Raw genomic sequence first — 17,627 nt, 5'->3', positions numbered from 1 at the left:
TGGATTTCAGCGAGCTATCAGCTAACTGACACTTTCTACGCATTTTTATATCTTTTGGAGCACATATAAATAGTTTGTCAGGGGTTTTAATAGTTGTATTTCTGCATCCAGGAACTACACACCACCTATAAGAACTCATTTTCTGGTTTTTAAACAGATTAACTTAATTATACTATAATTAAAACAAAAACGAACAATAAGTACTAGGAGCAAGTTGATGTTTACGCCGCTGTGACGTCACCATGGTCGCGAGACGCCATATTCTTCAAAATTGTGTTTTGGCGGCGTATTTGAATATCATGTTTTTATTTTCCATTTTCTCAATGAATAACTACAAAAAATTAAGAAACATGTGTTTTGTGTGCTCTATAAACGTATCTTAATAATTTGAGACAGTTTTCAAAACCTTGTCAAATAGCCTATTCACGTAATAAGAAAATCAAGTTAAGAAGATCTTTCTTATATCTTCTATAATGTTTCAGCGGATTTTGAGCTAATGCACGGTCCAAACAGTCAACAGAGTTTATACACATCACACTCGCCGACGGACAATAGATCCTCCGTGAATAGCAGCGATATCGGTAATAGACAGACTACTGGCTGGATTAATACGGTAAGTTTAATATATTTTATTTAGGGTTGATATTTCAATTGTTGGTTAAAACTTATTCCTCGAATAACGTGTTAAACTACCATTTCAAAAATGTATTCTTCTTCCCGTATTTGACACTTTACAGGACTTTATTGGACGGGTAAGTTTTAACCAAGGATTGAAAAATCAGGCCTTAGTTGAATGTTTTATCTTATTCAAAAATTGTCTGAAGCAAAACTTTTCCTACGGGTGTAGGCAGTTTTGTAATGAGCGATACAATAGGATTTTTACATAACTGCTACATAAGGTGTTCATTTTAATGAATTTTGTATGCAACGCAGCTCGGAAAACTTTTGACGACCTTATTTATAGGCGATTTTGAGTTTAGTGGTTTACAAGAAAAGGAAAAAACGAAAGAACGAATGAGTCAATTAACATGAAATTTCCTGGAATAATCCTATCAAAAAGGCATGTGGAGTATGAATAAGTGAACATGAATAAGTGCATCTATTATGTTTATTATTATTTAATAGATATTTAAAAACGGCTCGATAATGTTTAAAATACTTCAATTACAGTTCACTTCATTATTTTCTTCATACTTGTATATTTCAGGTACCAATGTCAACAACTACATTAAGTAGTGGAGCGGGCAGTATCGCCGGCAAGCGATCGAACAGGAGTGTGAAGCCTCCCACGAAGACACAAGATCCTTTCGTCAAAGATTATGTGAAAAAGAGAAACCTTATTCTGGAGTTAATGGTGAGCTGTTTGTTATAATAACTGTTGTTTTTTATGCTCTGTTATTATTTTATCTAATTTAAGGTTTATATCTTATGTAGGACACGGGTTTACTACTGTTTATAATTGCATAGTAATATAGTTAATCTCATGTTGACGTCGAATGGTGATGGTTTGATTATTTATGTTGAAATTAATCTTGTTCTCAAAGTCCATGTCATATATGCCGTTTTACAAGCGAGATGGGCGTATGGTACGGCAAAAATGGCTGATTTAAAAAGTTTCTTTTAAATTCGAAAACCACTAATATTTAGTAATTTAAATACTTTCAGGCAGTAGAAATCGAGTTCCTAGTCACGTGGCACAATCCCCACGGAAGGCCGGAACAAGCGGTGCCGGGTGAAGACAATATAGCGACGTGGCGGTCGAAACCTAACACGGAAAGAACGTGGCGGGATTATACCAAACTAGCTTGGGATATCAGCCCGACGTTGGCTGTGTTTTTGCCTGAAAGGTAAATAAAGGAAACTTTGAAATTAGTTTTATTTATCACATTTTGCACTGAAAAAAAAAACATTATATAACTTACTTATCTTTGATTTGTGTACCATAGATAAAAAATAGTTCGCCTTGAATTCTAATAAACTAAATTTTGATAATCAAATAAGTTATATCATTTTATACTGCCTTATAATATGTGAAAAACAAAAGAAGTACAAAAAAAATGCACAACTTTTTTTCAAATTTTTGAGGCCCATCTTAAATAGTTGTATTAAATAAATTATCGTTTCCAGACTTAAAAACGAAGGTATAGTAGCGGAGATCAAGCGGAAGGTGCAATCACATCCAACGGCCATCTGTCACGTACCACAAGCACTCAAATACCTAGTCACTACAGAAACCCTACTTAACGATGCACATGAGGTAATTATTTATTATTATTTTTTTTAGATTTGTAGGCTAAAACTATTTGCAAGACCTTTCATAGAACACCAAAATCGTTAATATATCTCCATAAACCAAAAAGTCATATTCTCAAGTCCCTCTAGTAATCGTTTCTGTTCTACACGTAAGCGGTTACAACTGACTGTAATGGTGACGATGGCGCTATGCAAATTTGTAGGCATTATCGCTGTAGCCATAATCGTCAAATCTGGGGGTGCCACAGGGATCGTACTTTGGTCCCTTCCTATTCATAATTTATATCAACGACGTTTGTGATTATATCGAACATTTTGAATTTGATCTATTTTCTAACCATTTAGAAGTTAACAAAACTGTTGAATATTCAAAAGATTTCACACACACTTTAATTATAAGAAAGTTTTAATTTTTTTTTAACTTGTCACTATTTTTTTTTAATTTCCACAGCTAGTGCACATGGTAACATGGGCGCGTGTCAGCCCCGTGGAGGCACTGTCGTACTTCAGCCGGCAGTACCCGCCGCACCCGCTGTCCGCGCAGGCGGCGGTCAGCACGCTCACCTCGTACCCGTCCTCCGCCGTGCTGCTGTACATACCGCAGCTGGTGCAGGCGCTGCGACACGACACGGTGAGTGTGCGCAGTGCACAGTGCAGTGCGCAGTGACACTTCAGCCGGCAGTACCCGCCGCACCCGCTGTCCGCGCAGGCGGCGGTCAGCACGCTCACCTCGTACCCGTCCTCCGCCGTGCTGCTGTACATACCGCAGCTGGTGCAGGCGCTGCGACACGACACGGTGAGTGTGCGCAGTGCACAGTGCAGTGCGCAGTGACACTTCAGCCGGCAGTACCCGCCGCACCCGCTGTCCGCGCAGGCGGCGGTCAGCACGCTCACCTCGTACCCGTCCTCCGCCGTGCTGCTGTACATACCGCAGCTGGTGCAGGCGCTGCGACACGACACGGTGAGTGTGCGCAGTGCACAGTGCAGTGCGCAGTGACACTTCAGCCGGCAGTACCCGCCGCACCCGCTGTCCGCGCAGGCGGCGGTCAGCACGCTCACCTCGTACCCGTCCTCCGCCGTGCTGCTGTACATACCGCAGCTGGTGCAGGCGCTGCGACACGACACGGTGAGTGTGCGCAGTGCACAGTGCAGTGCGCAGTGACACTTCAGCCGGCAGTACCCGCCGCACCCGCTGTCCGCGCAGGCGGCGGTCAGCACGCTCACCTCGTACCCGTCCTCCGCCGTGCTGCTGTACATACCGCAGCTGGTGCAGGCGCTGCGACACGACACGGTGAGTGTGCGCAGTGCACAGTGCAGTGCGCAGTGACACTTCAGCCGGCAGTACCCGCCGCACCCGCTGTCCGCGCAGGCGGCGGTCAGCACGCTCACCTCGTACCCGTCCTCCGCCGTGCTGCTGTACATACCGCAGCTGGTGCAGGCGCTGCGACACGACACGGTGAGTGTGCGCAGTGCACAGTGCAGTGCGCAGTGACACTTCAGCCGGCAGTACCCGCCGCACCCGCTGTCAGTGCATAGCTTACAGAAACATAGTTTAAGGAAAATAATCAAAAAATTTTACGTTATTTTGTTGTTTAACTATGTTTTACGTAATCTACATATCCAAAACTTTAAGTTCTATCGAGCCTATTACACCACATTCGGAACACCCTGTATATTATTTTTTAACATTTGCTAATTTTAATAACGAAAACGTTATTAGAGATAATAATGCTAATACTAAAATGTCTCTTCCAGATGGGTTATGTATCGGAGCTGATAAAGTCCCTAGCGAAGAAGTCGCAAGTGGTGGCACACCAGCTTATTTGGAACATGCATACAAACATGTACACTGATGAAGAAATGCATAATAAAGATAGTAAGTTAAACTGAAATCATTTACCTTTACAATTTATATGAAATGGAAGGAATTTTCAGAACTCTGTTATATGGTTTTTTTTAAAATAGTGTTTTTAAGTTTAATTTAGCTTTTATTTCTTACTCGAAAATTAACATTTGGACAAGATAGGATTCCTCTGATCAATCATCAGAGGAATTTGTTCTTAAAATGCTTTTCTAAGAAATGTTTCATATTTTTAGCATTTTTTCCTATATCTTAACTGTACCTGTATTTGATTCCAGCTGCCCTATTCGACATATTAGAAGGTCTAACCAAAAACATAGTGGATGGGCTCTCCGGGCCCGCTAAAGCGTTCTATGAACGAGAATTCGATTTCTTCAGCCAAATAACAAACATCAGTGGTATTATACGACCGTATCCGAAAGGTGCTGAAAGGAAGAGCGCTTGTTTGGAAGCGCTTAAGAATGTTAAGGCAAGTTCTAATGTGATTTTCTTATTTAAAAGGTAGATCCTGCTCGAAGGACCAAATGCATAAATAAAGTATAATTCCTTACTAAAATTTACTAATCATTTATAGTGAACAGATAAAATTCAATAATTGTTTGGGAATAAAGCTTTTAAAAATTGTGCCTGCTAAAATGAAAAAAAAAAAATAAATAAATAATGGGTCTTAGAAATAACACATTTTATAACGATTACTTTCAGGTACAACCCGGTTGCTATCTTCCTTCAAATCCAGACTCCATGGTCATTGACATCGATTATAAGAGCGGTAAGTTGTCAAGATTTTATCCACAAACTACTGTTTTTTATTTTTATTAATTTCATGGCATTCAAATACTATATACATATACTTTTTAAGGAACGCCTATGCAAAGTGCGGCAAAAGCGCCGTATTTAGCAAGATTCAGGGTACGAAAGTATGGGATAGCAGAAATGGAGTCCACGGCTATGGCTATCGCTTCTGGAGAAGAACCGCCTGTTGTGAGTTGTTTATCTTTTATTATTAATCTGCAAAGGTATATATATAAATGCTCTTTGAACCCGTAAAAGATAGATTTTCGTCTGAAACATGTATTTTGAAGTGAAACTTCTTTAGACGCGTTGAGAGTGAAATTTCAAGGTTGCGTCATGGCAATACCGTCACGACATAGAGTAAGGCAACGATTTTGTTATCTTTGAATCTTGCCAAAGAAGTTTCCCTTCTGACACGTGTGCTCGGCACACACGCTCTTATTTTTTTAATAATCCGAGTAATATCTTTAAACAGGAGGAAGGCAAAGACAGATTCACATCAATAGCACAAGAAGTGTGGCAAGCGGCCATATTTAAAGTGGGTGATGACGTACGACAAGACATGCTTGCTTTACAAGTTATATCTCTATTCAAGAATATATTCCAACAAGTCGGCTTGGATTTGTATCTATTTCCGTATAAAGTTGTTGCTACAGCTCCAGGGGTAAGTTTTTTCTTTTGTTCATTAATATTTCTATTGTATTGTAAAATAGCCGCTCATAAAAATAAAAAAAGACGTGTGGCACTCGGGGATTGCCGCGGTAAAGCTATTGCATGCTATGCCTTCAAGCTACACCTCCGCGCCCGTCGGAGTGGGGAGCGTGAGGTTTTTCGTTACGGAATTTCTCGATTCGGTCCCCGCGCTCAAGGCCCGCGATAGAAGCTATGCAATAGCTTAATATTAAATTTATGACATAAGATTATTTTAATATTCGCTTTTAAAAAGCAATATAAAAATATGTTACTCCCTCATTATTATTCGTTAAGTTTCAAAAACACTTCACTATTCAGGGGAGTTACTATCATGTCTTAACAGTATTATTTTAGTGTTGAAAAGTGATGGCCTATATAGCTTTTTCACTTATCCACACTGGAATTAATACTGCTTTAAGACATCATGGTATACCCAAAGGAATTCAAGATATTTTTCCTAAAACATTACTTATTAATTAAATTGTGTTTTCAACTGTTTTTATGTAGTGTGGTGTAATAGAATGTGTGCCGAACGCAAGGTCCAGGGATCAATTGGGTAGACAAACGGACATCGGCATGTACGAGTATTTCATTAAAACATATGGAGACGAAACTACTAGAGAATTTCAGGTTTGTACTCTTTATAAGAAAAGGATAATATTGATTAATTGAATTACTAGCTTATCGTCCGAAGCCTGCTTAGACAAAAGAAATTCCTATGGGAATGAGATGTTTCATGGGTAAATAGTAGCCTATGTCAATTTTTATCTACTAAATATCAAGGCAAATAATCATAGCAAAAAAATCATGGCTTTGTTGCAAGTTGCAACGTAAACGAAAGACATACAAACAAACACACATTCGTATCATTTATTTTTTGTAAGGATTTTTCTGTATATTATATTCAGAATGCTTATAAATGCAGGCTGCTAGACGGTGTTTCGTGACATCGATGGCTGCGTACAGTGTTGTAGGATTCTTGCTTCAAATAAAAGACAGACACAACGGCAATATCATGTTGGATACAGATGGACATATTATACATATTGGTAAGAGAATAATTTAACTTTTGTTAAAAAAATAACTTAAATATGTATGTATATAGTTGGCTAGAGTCAGCTTGAAACTTGTTAAAAATAATAGTAAATCTAAAGGTGCGTACGGATAGCGCGTTCCAGTGTTACGCGTAGTCGAGAAACACTGTCCACGCGTACATTGGATACGCGTACAGCTCCTGTACGGACCGCCGCGAACCTGTACGCGAGGTCAATCGATCCAAAACGCTCCGCGAGCCCCAGTCATTCGCCATGACTCAGAATTTTCAGTTCATTTGAAATTGCCTTCCATGCATATTGGCGTAAATCATTATTTCGATAATCATTTAGTGTGCTATCCCACATGACCCGGTGAAATTCATAAAGTCGAATCAATCTGATAATATTTTCATTATTAAAACTCGAAGAGCACGCGAGTTTATTCATTTTGCCGTCCAAATGTAGCGTAGCCGGCCGCGCGAGTTCTCTTTGACGCGCGACCAAAAACCGACTGACGAGCGGCTCGCGAGTCGCGCTCAAGTTGGCTCGCGCGGTACGCGTACCCCAAGAGTGAACGCGTAGCTGCAGGTATGAACTAGGCGTTCCGGATACGCGTAAACTGAGAACGCGTACCAGGCTACGCGCAATCCGTACGCAGCTTGATGATTGCATTCGTAACTGCGTTTTTCGTCATTATTTTATGCTTTGATCTTAATTATTTATTCGCAGATGCATGTCCAAACTATAAAAAATGACTCAATACGATAAAAAAAGGTTTTTTATAATGTTTTTTAAAATTCAGACACCTATCTTCATGTTCGTGATCAAGAGTTTGATTTTACGCGAGCTTTATACATTTACGCAAGCTGTAATATCATTGTATCATTTACACAATTTATTTATTTCTTTTTTATTTCAAGACAATTTTCACACACGGCACGATCTGATCCCATACTAAGCATTCGCTTGTGTTATGGAATCCAGATGGCTGATAAACATACATATATAATTTTAAATAAATACTTATATATACATAATTAAATTCTAATTTATTTCCAGACTTCGGCTTCATGTTCGAATCGTCCCCCGGCGGTAACCTCGGCTTCGAGCCGGATATAAAGCTAACAGACGAAATGGTGATGGTGATGGGCGGCAAGATGGAGGCGCCGCCGTTCCGCTGGTTCTGCGAGCTGTGTGTACAGGCCTTCCTGGCTGTCAGGTATGAATGAATGAATGAATGAATATTGCTCAAAAATAAATAAATACAAATACAAAAGCACACAACACATAAAACAAGTAAAAGGCGGCCTTATCGCTAGGTAGCGATAAGGCAACCCTTAAAGTATAGGAAATAAACAACAAAAAGTGGGTGAGCAAAAACAAGGCAATACAAACAAGAGAAACTAAATAAAATATTCGATTACGCATATTACGGTATATTCAAATACATTATCTAAACATAATATATAAATAAATGAATATATAGGTAATGGTCCTTCGAGACGGATTTGTTGTAGAATTTTACGGACTTTAGACAGTTTGTGTGGTACTCGAATAAGAAGTACCTTGTATTTTATTCTAGACATAATAGAATATATGCACACAAATTTTTGCCAAAGTCGTAGTTTTTATGTACGAACAACAATGGTGTGCAACAAACACAAACCTTGATATTTTAAAAGTAGATTCATATAGACAATAGAGTCGTCTCAATTGATTAAATATTTAAATAGCGCTTGTTAACTGCTATATTTAGATTACAATATAATGTTAATGTTTCTGAAAGATTATTAAATCCGTAGGGTTCCCCTTTCAAAAAATTACGATTTCTGTTTTGATACGCACAAAAGTGATGCGTTATTTTTAATCAATCATAATTTTAATTCCAGGCCGTACCAAGAAGCAATAATATCAATGGTGTCGCTCATGCTAGACACGGGGTTGCCATGTTTCCGCGGTCAAACGATACGTCAATTGCGATCCCGTTTCGCGCCAAATTCAACGGAAAAAGAAGCGGCCGCTTTCATGCTCTCAGTTATACGAAATTCCTTCTTAAACTTCAGAACGAGAACTTACGACATGATACAATATTACCAGAATCAAATACCGTACTGATTTGGTAGTTTTTTTTAAATATAAGTTACTTTTGTGGGGACTTGTGTTCTTCATAGCTTTATAGGAAAGGCGGTGTGGAAATGGTGTATGTATTGTAATATAATTTGCCAAATTGAAGTTATTTAATGGTTTGAGAAAGTTTGAAAGTTAAGAGCACTTAATTCGTCCTTATTAGAAGAATTAATATGGTAGGTGATATCTTTGGTTGTTGTATATTGTACCGAAATAATTGATTCGAATCGAACGATTTATTTACAGATGGTTTGCAATATGTTTATAAACGCTTTTTGAAGTAGTGATGCATGTTTACAAGCTACATAGTGAACTCTCCTATACATATCTATATTTATTTAAGTTGCTTCTAAACAATAATACGTTAATATTATGACTTCTACTGTTTAAAACGAGTCAAGCAAAGAAAGAAAAATAAAAATACAAATAATGCATTATACGCAATTCTCTTTCCTTAAACTTAAACGAATATAAAATGAAATTTCATGATAAATCCTCTCAAAACATTAAAAGGAACCCTTTTTTCGAAAATATGAATGAAGACAAAATAATAAAAACTAATTATTATATAACACAAAACAGACATAAAGTACAAACGAAATAATAATATAAAATAATAAACTGCTATCTTTGAAGCGATCGATATTCCACGTGTCTATAATAATATAAATTTATAATTAAATGATATATTTATTAAAGATCAATATTATTCTATAAAAGCCTATGTTCATACAGTTTCAGTGTTGAATTTTCTGTGTTAGCCTCCATTACAAGTAGTAATTATTGATATAGAGAAAAGATATGCACGTAATACATATTTGCTTAATAGAAAAATATTTTAATTAAAAAATAAAATTTGCTTCTTCAGTCTAAAACTTTTCGTCCTGATATTTTATAATCGATCAATTTATATGTATCGTTTTTAATTTATAAGAACAAAAAGTTCATTTATTATTACATTCCACAGAGCAACTGCAGATTTAATATAAACTTTTGAAATGTTTATGAACATTTATCTTAAAAATATTTTTAAATAATAAAAGCATAATTATTTGAGAAGAACGATTATTCTTATGATTGTTTTAAATGCATATGCCAATAAACTATTGATTAGAGTAGAGTTACTAACTAACTTAACTTCTAACTTAATTTTTGAGTGATTTTTAAAAACAAAAACTTATAAACTTATAAAAAATTCGTAACTTGTACTTTGCCAAATGGATATTTCACAAAAATTAAATGAACATACATATTTTAAAAGATTGAAAAAAATCATGCAATTTTGGATTCCAATTCTTGGAATTTTAAAAATTTAAGTGATTATAATTTTAAGCATAACAGGAATTACACAAATAAACTTACTTTAGTTACCAAGTTGTATCTTATTGCCCCAAAACTATTATTTTTAATTGTTTACTTTTAAATGTTGGAAGTTGGAACGTCCACCTCGCCTTGAAAATTATGAACTGCTTGTATAATTTTGTGATTTAAATAAAACAAATATCGGATAAAACAATACTCTTTATAAAAATATTTTTCTGTTATCATTTAAATATGTAAAGCCGTCGCCTATTTATTTCCATAGCAATAACATTAATATTTAAAAATGGGATAATGAGAGTGGATAATTTACCTTCTTTCATATTTATGTATCGATGTATTGCCAAGAGAGAAAAAAGAAATACCAATCATACCTATATTGTGTTGCATTATTGAAAATATTATTTATTAAACTTAAACTTTAGTCATTAATGTAAAGTACTTAGTATTTTTGATTTATCTAAGTAATTTATTTGTATTCAATACAATGTGCTGTATTTATATATTTATTTTAATTTATATAGTTTTTCCAAAATAGACACGAAGCACTACAATAAGCCGGATTGCCTTTGATTATTTATCTGTCTGCAGTGAGATTTACTCAAAGCGTTAAAAATTTAAGCCGACTCTTGGCTTATAATTCCAGACTCTAAACTCAGACAAAAACAATAGTAAAATATTATGACGCAAGTGTTCGACAAAGCTCTCACGCACACAAGCGTGATTGACCAACCGTTTTGACGCAGTAATTTCTAGTCAGTATCTAATCAAAGGTAATAATTTAAAAGGGTTATAAATACACATTGAGTCAGAGGCGCATACTATACGTACTTGTATTATTAAGGTTATAGAAATATTTGTATTAAAGTGATTATTTCGATGCTATGAATGTAGATAAATTTGTTACATATAGTTCCAATTGTTGATCATGTCGATATTCTATTAAATTATAAGATGATTTCAATAAATGTATTTTAATTATTATTGCTATAACGTTTACAGTGTCGTTTTAGAATTATCAATGGCAACACTGTTACACTTTTTTCTATTTATCATTTTTTGAAGCTGTGTTGTTACCTACTAATTTTAATTTTTAATATTGATTTGTTGATGGCAAATCTATCTATTGTGCTAGTTAATTTCAAGTATTGTAACATTGTTGCCGTGCATATACCAATATAAATGTTTGGACATTCCTCTATGAAATATATAGCAAATTGTTGTTGGTATTGATAAATATATGGTAAAGGTACTTGTTGCGTTTTATTTTCATCCATCCAAATTATAGATGAAATACCCCAGCCACACTATGCTACTCGTCCTGCTACTCGTGCTGCTCCTCGTCCTGCTCATCGCGCTGCCGCTCGCCTCGATATTGCCGTCTGGCCACACACTGCTCTACTCGCGCGATTAATCGCGACGCTCTTCACTAGGGATGGGTCGTCGACGTATTTTTCATCAACGAGACTAGATAGTTAAATGTAGTTCATCAACTAGTCATTCAACTAGTTAAAATCTTCGACTAGTCCATGTGTAAAATAAATAACTATTATTAAATAAATTCTTAAAACAATAAATTCTAATCTCAATAAAACAATTAATAAATATTTATGCTTTCTTACAAAAATTATACTCCCTAAAAAAAGTATTACTAAAAAACTTATTATCGTTTGTTTTTATAGTTTAAATTCAAAACATTGGTCTTGTAAACCAAAAATATTTTTTTTAAAAAACTTCAAAGAAAAGAATTTATTCTTATCAATAAGACTGTTTAGCCGTTGAATTCAACTAGTGCATTGGTGAGCGATGGAATAGTCGAATCGTTGAGTGTACATATAGACGGTTAATTTAACTAGTCCGTTGATTCCATGACGCCCATCCCTAATTCGCACTCGTATTGCCGGTCCTTTGACTCGCGCGCAAAAGCCGACAGCAGCAGCAGTGAGCAGGACGATGAGCACGACGAGTGGCATGACGAGTAACGTGGCCACACTACGTCCCTGCCTACTTCCCTCGTCACTTCCCACTCGTCTCCACTCCACTCGTCGAGTCGTGTGGCTGGGGCAAAAGGTTTTTTGCGAATGTTTTGTGTTGAATCTGCATATTATGATCAAATTTTAGTTACAACTAGTTGCTAAAAAAAGTAAAAGTACACTAGAAGGATATTTGAATGGATCAGAGGAATCTAAAGGAACAAAAACTACAATGCATTTTAATATTTACATGTATTTAAAAACGATATATAAAATTCCATTTTCTTTATACATTTCTTTACTTTACTTATATCCAGTGAAGGAAGGTGATTCTTTCCATGATCAGGGAACTTTCTTGTAAAATCACCTTTGCTTTGTTTTTCCTCAGGTTTTATTTTTGATGAGGTTTTTGATTCATTAAATATTTGGATAATATGTGAGAGAGCTGCTTTAGTGTAGAATAAGGCATTATCTTCACTTGGTCCTTGAAATAAAAGGAATGTGTCGTGTCTCATAATTTCGAGACTATCTTCATCTGTTTCTATGAGTTCTCTCTGTAACAGAAATATTTAATGGTGGTGAATGGTAAGTGTTATGAATTTGAGGGAAAATTTTGAATAAGAATGAAAATTTGTTCAATGAATATTTTAAAGTAACCTTGAACCATATTCTTGATCATCTTTTTAGGGAGTGTTCAAGTATTATGTAATGCAATTTTTGAAGATTTTTGACTCCCTTGTAGCACACTTCTGTACTACAGTAGCGCTTCATAACGTTTAACGAGAACCCCCCCCTCCACCCAAATTGCGTTATGTAATAATTGAATGCACCCTTAGGAAATCAATTACATTATAAAAGCTATGGGTCAAAATTAAATACACCTCATTAGAGTGATTTGCAAATCACATAATACAATTTAAAAGCAAGGCAATTACCTGTAAACACTTTTGTGTGACTGCCTCCACTGCTATATCTGGATCATCATAATTACTATTGTTATTCAGATTATCACAAATGTTTAACACACAAGTAGTTGCTTCTACTGGCTCCACTTCCCCGTTGAAGTAGCGCATTATGAATGCATATGCCGCTAGTACATTTATTATGTTGAACCTTATAGATGGTGATGGCTTGATGCTCTGAAAATTTTAATATTAATTGTAACTTTAAATAATGTAAGTAACAAAATTTATTAGACAAGTTTATTGGTTATGAATAGCTCTTATACAGTGTGTCCGGACATGACACACCGATATTTGAAGGGGCTATTCTCCAGGTATTTTTATCGACAATTCAACCCCTCTACAGTCCCCTACCTCACCCCCCTCAAAATGGCAAACCTATCAATTCGGATAGTGAATTTATGAAAATTGTAATAACTTCGAAAGTGAGTGTCACAAAATACTAAATTTGGGTTTATTTGAACAATAACAAGTTATTCTAGGGACCACTAAACAAATTTAATTGATAAGAGTGATGAAACATACTTTAAAAAATTCGAAAACCATTTTGAGGGGGGTGAGGTAGGGGACTGTAGAGGGGTTGAATTGTCGATAAAAATACCTGGAGAATAGCCCCTTCAAATATTGGTATGTCATGTCCGGACACACTGTATACCATGAACTATCTCTTAATATTTTGGTTGTTTTTATAAGTTGACAATTATAATAAATATGTTGTGTCTTTAGTAAGAATATGAATAAAATTGATTTCACATAGGAATTACATTATCACTTACCGTTAGAGTATTGAATAGCGGGACAGATTTTATACAAGGACAATTTTTAAGTATTTCCCCTTCATTATTAGGTTGTTTCAAATCTTCAATCAACTTTTTATCCCGACGATACATCCACCAAGGCTCCCAATGAGGCACTATAGCCCCTACATTTCCTTGACTTAATAATGCCTCAAATTCATTCTTTTCATCTTCAGTTAAGGCATTCCATACAGAATCTGCATCTTCTAAATTCATATTTTGCAGTCGTTCATGTAAATCGACTTGAATTTCGTCATCTGAATCTATACTCTCAGTTTCGTCGACATTATCTGTGCCATCTGTTTCCTGGTCCTGCATTCGCTTCAGGATCTCGATCATTTGATTTTTAGATTCATCATCTACATTATTAGAGGCAAGCTCCTGATTGACGCAGTCCTTGTAAAAGCTCTCTGAACATTGCAAATGTTTTTCTGTTTTGTAACAGTCGAGGGAACAGTAGAGTACTTCGCATCGAGGGCAGCAGTATTTGCTGGTATTCTTTTCGCATCTGAATTAAAACGATAGTGAATGTTATTTATTAAAGTGAGTAATAGTATAGTAATTTTATCTAAAAGTAGAATTACTTACAAGCCGCATAACCTATTGTTGGTGTTATGTTTCGTTTCTTCAGACATTTTAATTATTTCAAGCACACCCTTTCAAACAATATTAAATTATTAACATAATATTTGCAACGCAGATATGAATTATCAGAGAACTATCTAAAAAAAAATGCTTGGATTCCGTGCTTTGATTTGTTTATAAATAAGACATGACACTGACAAGTGACATTGATTGTTTTTAAAAATTCCTCGATGGTCGAAAGACCTCTTGTATACAGCCAAGATTTGAGCGACGACAGTTAATATTTTTCATCGTTTTAAAATCATATTTATAAATGCGTATCTTTAAAATTTTAAATTATCACGGCATGTATAATTATTATAATTAATATTTTGATAGCACTGAAATTTTCAAAAAAGGCATAAAGCTGAAAACTTACTCTATCGTAGAAACAATTGTTTATGGTTATGACCGACGTCATTGTCAAATTCAAAAACAATTTGTATAATATTTTTAATTTTTAATTTTTTAATGTTACTGTTTTTTTTAGTTTTCTTACAACAAAGTATCAATATTAATAATTCCAATAAATAAAATATGTTTCCATACCATTAAAGAAATATTATATGTATAATCCTAAGTAAAAAGAGTAGGTTTAAAAATGTCTGAGCCAGATGTAGTTGATGATTTTTATGGTGTTTATTTACTATACAATATTAACCCTAAATACAAGGGTCGAACATATATTGGATATACTAGAGATCCAAATAGAAGAATAATGCAGCATAACAGAGGAACATGGGCAGGAGGGGCACATCGAACTAATAATAAGGGCCCTTGGTAGGTACGAAACTACGATGAAAACTTTCTTCCGCGCTTTTAATATGAAAATGTTGTTCAATAAAATATAGAATTATTTAAGCATACTTTACATATTTATAGTATAGCTACGATCAACATTATTGAATGTTGGTTGATTTAACATTTTATACCAGATTTGCCAGAATTTATAAAATTGTTATTTTATTTTTTCAGGAAAATGGCGTTGATAGTGCATGGTTTTCCAAATAATATTTCAGCTTTGAGGGTAATTTATTAAGAGTTTCATTCATGATAATCTGTAGAAGATATAAAATATTGAAAAATAATTTTATTCCAGTTTGAATGGGCTTGGCAAAATCCCAATAAAACAACTAGGCTGCAACATTTAGATCTTAAGAAAATACCAAGAAAGGAGTCTGAGTTTAAGTTTAAGTTGAGAGTTTTATCAGAAATGTTGAGAGTTGGTCCTTGGGTGCGCCTGCCTTTGAGTATTCGTTGGCTGGAGCAAGAATATTATGAAGAATTTCCTGTAAGTAGTGTGTATTTTATAAGAAACCAATTACAGACAATTTTGCTCTTTATTATTAATTTAAAAGGAAAATTAAGTATGTACCGTCAAGGATAACAGTAGAGTTGAAGGATTTAAATTTAGTAAGAATAATTGATAAAAATCCATTCTTAGTGCATGCCTTCACCATATTATTAGCTATAGGTAGGCATGTCAAATTTCTTGATTGTTTGCATTTTGGGCTGTACCATAAATCAATTAGTTACCTTCTCATTTTATATATTACTAGCGGTCCGCCCCGGCTTCGCCCGTGGTATATATTCCGCAATAAAAAGTAGCCTATGTTCTTTATCAGGGTCTGAAGATTATCTGTGCCAAATTTCATCAAAATCGGTCCAGTAGTTTATGCGTGAAAACCATACATACATACATACAAACCTTTCCTCTTTATAATATTAGTATAGATATATTTGTCAATTTTGCAGCCAGAAAAGCACCCTCCAGAACACATGATTACCTGCTACGGTCCAGTGAAGAGCAGGAACATTAAAGTAGCTGAAAATAACTCTGAACCAATGCTACCTTGCAAATTATGTTCAGAATCTATTAGTGATAAACAAATTAAATGCCTAAATGAGAATTGTAATCTTGTAACCCATATAACATGCTTAGCTGAAAGAATGTTAACACCAGGGGAGTATATACCCATTGATGGAAAATGTCCATTATGCAAGATGTATATGAAATGGGGTGACTTAATAAGGAAAATGAAGGGTTTCCAGTATATAGAAGACAAAGGAATAGATGGTGATGACTGTGATGATGAAGTAATATGCACTCAGGATAAGGAATTTGTTGACAATAATTCGTGGTTTTTGGACTGTAATGAGGATTTATGACGAAATAAATTGGTTTGTAGAGAAAAATGTGTTTTATTTCCCTAATAAATTCCATGTAAATACTGACTAATATTCCCTTTATTAGAACATAAATTATGCACTACAACTTTACTATTCAACTACTATAACTTTATTTTAACCCTTAACACGGCAAGCCCTGAAATAATGTACCCAGATATGACCTGAATTGGTTTTAGTGATAGTTATTGATTAAAAAATACTATAGTAGAGAAAAAAATAAAACAAATTTTCTGTAAGTAGGTTTTTCAGGATATCCGTTAAAACGGCCTTTGCCAAGAACCCCGTCTTCAATGCTGTCTCAAAAAACGGACAACGCTGTCATACAGCTTATAAAATAAGAGTGAAAAAAAATAAAATTCACTTAATATAACACAATTGAAAACAATTTCAAGTAGCATTTTATTGTTTTATTGTAACACAGTATTTTCACTATCTATTATAACAAAAAATTCTTCAATTTTAACTAAATACCTAACAAATAATAATTGAGCCCTCTCGAGCTCAATCACACTATTTAGTTGTGTAGAATATTAAATAACATTTATTATTTCGTGTCAAGCAACCTTTGGTTTAATTTAATACAAATAATAATGGTTTTTCTAAAATGTGAAGTGATATTTGGCCGATGATTAGGACATTTAGACGAAATGCATGTGGAGGTCGAGGAACTCCCGGTTCTATTGTAGACCCAACAGATTTAACTGATCTTAGATTATATTCGTCATTTTGAACTTAATTAAAAATAATTCTATGTATAATTAAAGACTCTTAAGCAAGAAAATCCCATAAAAGTGATATTTTATTAAAATAGGAATCATGGCAACGTCCGTTTCTTGGGACATGCCAATGGGTTCTTAGTTACCTGTATCTACGGCACTGTCCCAAAAAACGGACCAGCTATATTTCGAATATTTTGTTATATAATTATTTCAATATTTCATAATCTTTAGAGCAAAAACAACAGTTTATCTCACCTGAAAGTTAAATCAATAGAAATCAAA

The 17,627-nt window shown here is 34.9% G+C and overlaps 3 protein-coding genes across 3 annotated transcripts in view; 2 read left to right on the top strand and 1 right to left on the bottom strand.

Annotated features, from left to right (window-relative positions):
• The window catches only part of Pi4KIIIalpha (phosphatidylinositol 4-kinase III alpha), a 32,177-nt gene extending 20,845 nt beyond the window's left edge, over window positions 1-11,332 (top strand). The window contains exons 24-37 of the mRNA XM_089708614.1: window positions 483-613; window positions 1,208-1,354; window positions 1,666-1,847; window positions 2,128-2,257; window positions 2,705-2,884; window positions 4,009-4,129; window positions 4,393-4,583; window positions 4,817-4,883; window positions 4,974-5,095; window positions 5,382-5,570; window positions 6,107-6,229; window positions 6,525-6,648; window positions 7,693-7,852; window positions 8,523-11,332. Coding sequence (XP_089564740.1) covers window positions 483-613; window positions 1,208-1,354; window positions 1,666-1,847; window positions 2,128-2,257; window positions 2,705-2,884; window positions 4,009-4,129; window positions 4,393-4,583; window positions 4,817-4,883; window positions 4,974-5,095; window positions 5,382-5,570; window positions 6,107-6,229; window positions 6,525-6,648; window positions 7,693-7,852; window positions 8,523-8,748 — 2,093 coding nt within the window. The 3' untranslated portion in view covers window positions 8,749-11,332. The remainder of the gene's footprint in view (window positions 1-482; window positions 614-1,207; window positions 1,355-1,665; window positions 1,848-2,127; window positions 2,258-2,704; window positions 2,885-4,008; window positions 4,130-4,392; window positions 4,584-4,816; window positions 4,884-4,973; window positions 5,096-5,381; window positions 5,571-6,106; window positions 6,230-6,524; window positions 6,649-7,692; window positions 7,853-8,522) is intronic.
• Window positions 11,333-12,288: 956 nt separating this feature from the next.
• Window positions 12,289-14,578, bottom strand: LOC149478758 (zinc finger HIT domain-containing protein 2). The gene is made up of 4 exons (XM_089708956.1): window positions 14,401-14,578; window positions 13,792-14,320; window positions 12,989-13,192; window positions 12,289-12,607 (listed from the first exon to the last, which is right to left on the bottom strand). Exons 1-4 carry the CDS (start codon window positions 14,445-14,447, stop codon window positions 12,293-12,295), a joined length of 1,095 nt encoding a protein of 364 aa, XP_089565082.1. The 5' UTR covers window positions 14,448-14,578; the 3' UTR covers window positions 12,289-12,292.
• A 292-nt stretch (window positions 14,579-14,870) lies between these two features.
• Window positions 14,871-16,626, top strand: slx1 (structure-specific endonuclease subunit SLX1). Its single transcript, XM_089708594.1, has 4 exons — window positions 14,871-15,216; window positions 15,412-15,463; window positions 15,536-15,727; window positions 16,192-16,626. Exons 1-4 carry the CDS (start codon window positions 15,038-15,040, stop codon window positions 16,603-16,605), a joined length of 837 nt encoding a protein of 278 aa, XP_089564720.1. The 5' UTR covers window positions 14,871-15,037; the 3' UTR covers window positions 16,606-16,626.
• The last annotated feature ends 1,001 nt before the right edge of the window (window positions 16,627-17,627 follow it).

Source organism: Colias philodice, chromosome 21 (assembly GCF_061535455.1).
Source record: "Colias philodice isolate Cphi_HAF_F1 chromosome 21, ilColPhil1 Martin Lab GWU primary, whole genome shotgun sequence".
NCBI classification, from domain to species: Eukaryota; Metazoa; Arthropoda; class Insecta; order Lepidoptera; family Pieridae; genus Colias; species Colias philodice.
Note: the sequence above shows the minus strand (reverse complement) of the source record. Positions and strands in the feature narration are given on the sequence as shown.

Excerpts from the sequence above, each read along its gene's own strand:
- LOC149478758 (XM_089708956.1), bottom strand. The coding sequence starts at position 14,447 with ATGTCTGAAGAAACGAAACATAACACCAACAATAGGTTATGCGGCTT. Across the intron at positions 14,321-14,400 it reads AACAATAGGTTATGCGGCTT|ATGCGAAAAGAATACCAGCA; the intron begins GTAAGTAATTCT and ends GTTTTAATTCAG. Across the intron at positions 12,608-12,988 it reads TCACACAAAAGTGTTTACAG|AGAGAACTCATAGAAACAGA; the intron begins GTAATTGCCTTG and ends TTTCTGTTACAG.
- slx1 (XM_089708594.1), top strand. The coding sequence starts at position 15,038 with ATGTCTGAGCCAGATGTAGTTGATGATTTTTATGGTGTTTATTTACTA. Across the intron at positions 15,217-15,411 it reads ACTAATAATAAGGGCCCTTG|GAAAATGGCGTTGATAGTGC; the intron begins GTAGGTACGAAA and ends TTATTTTTTCAG. Across the intron at positions 15,728-16,191 it reads AATATTATGAAGAATTTCCT|CCAGAAAAGCACCCTCCAGA; the intron begins GTAAGTAGTGTG and ends TCAATTTTGCAG.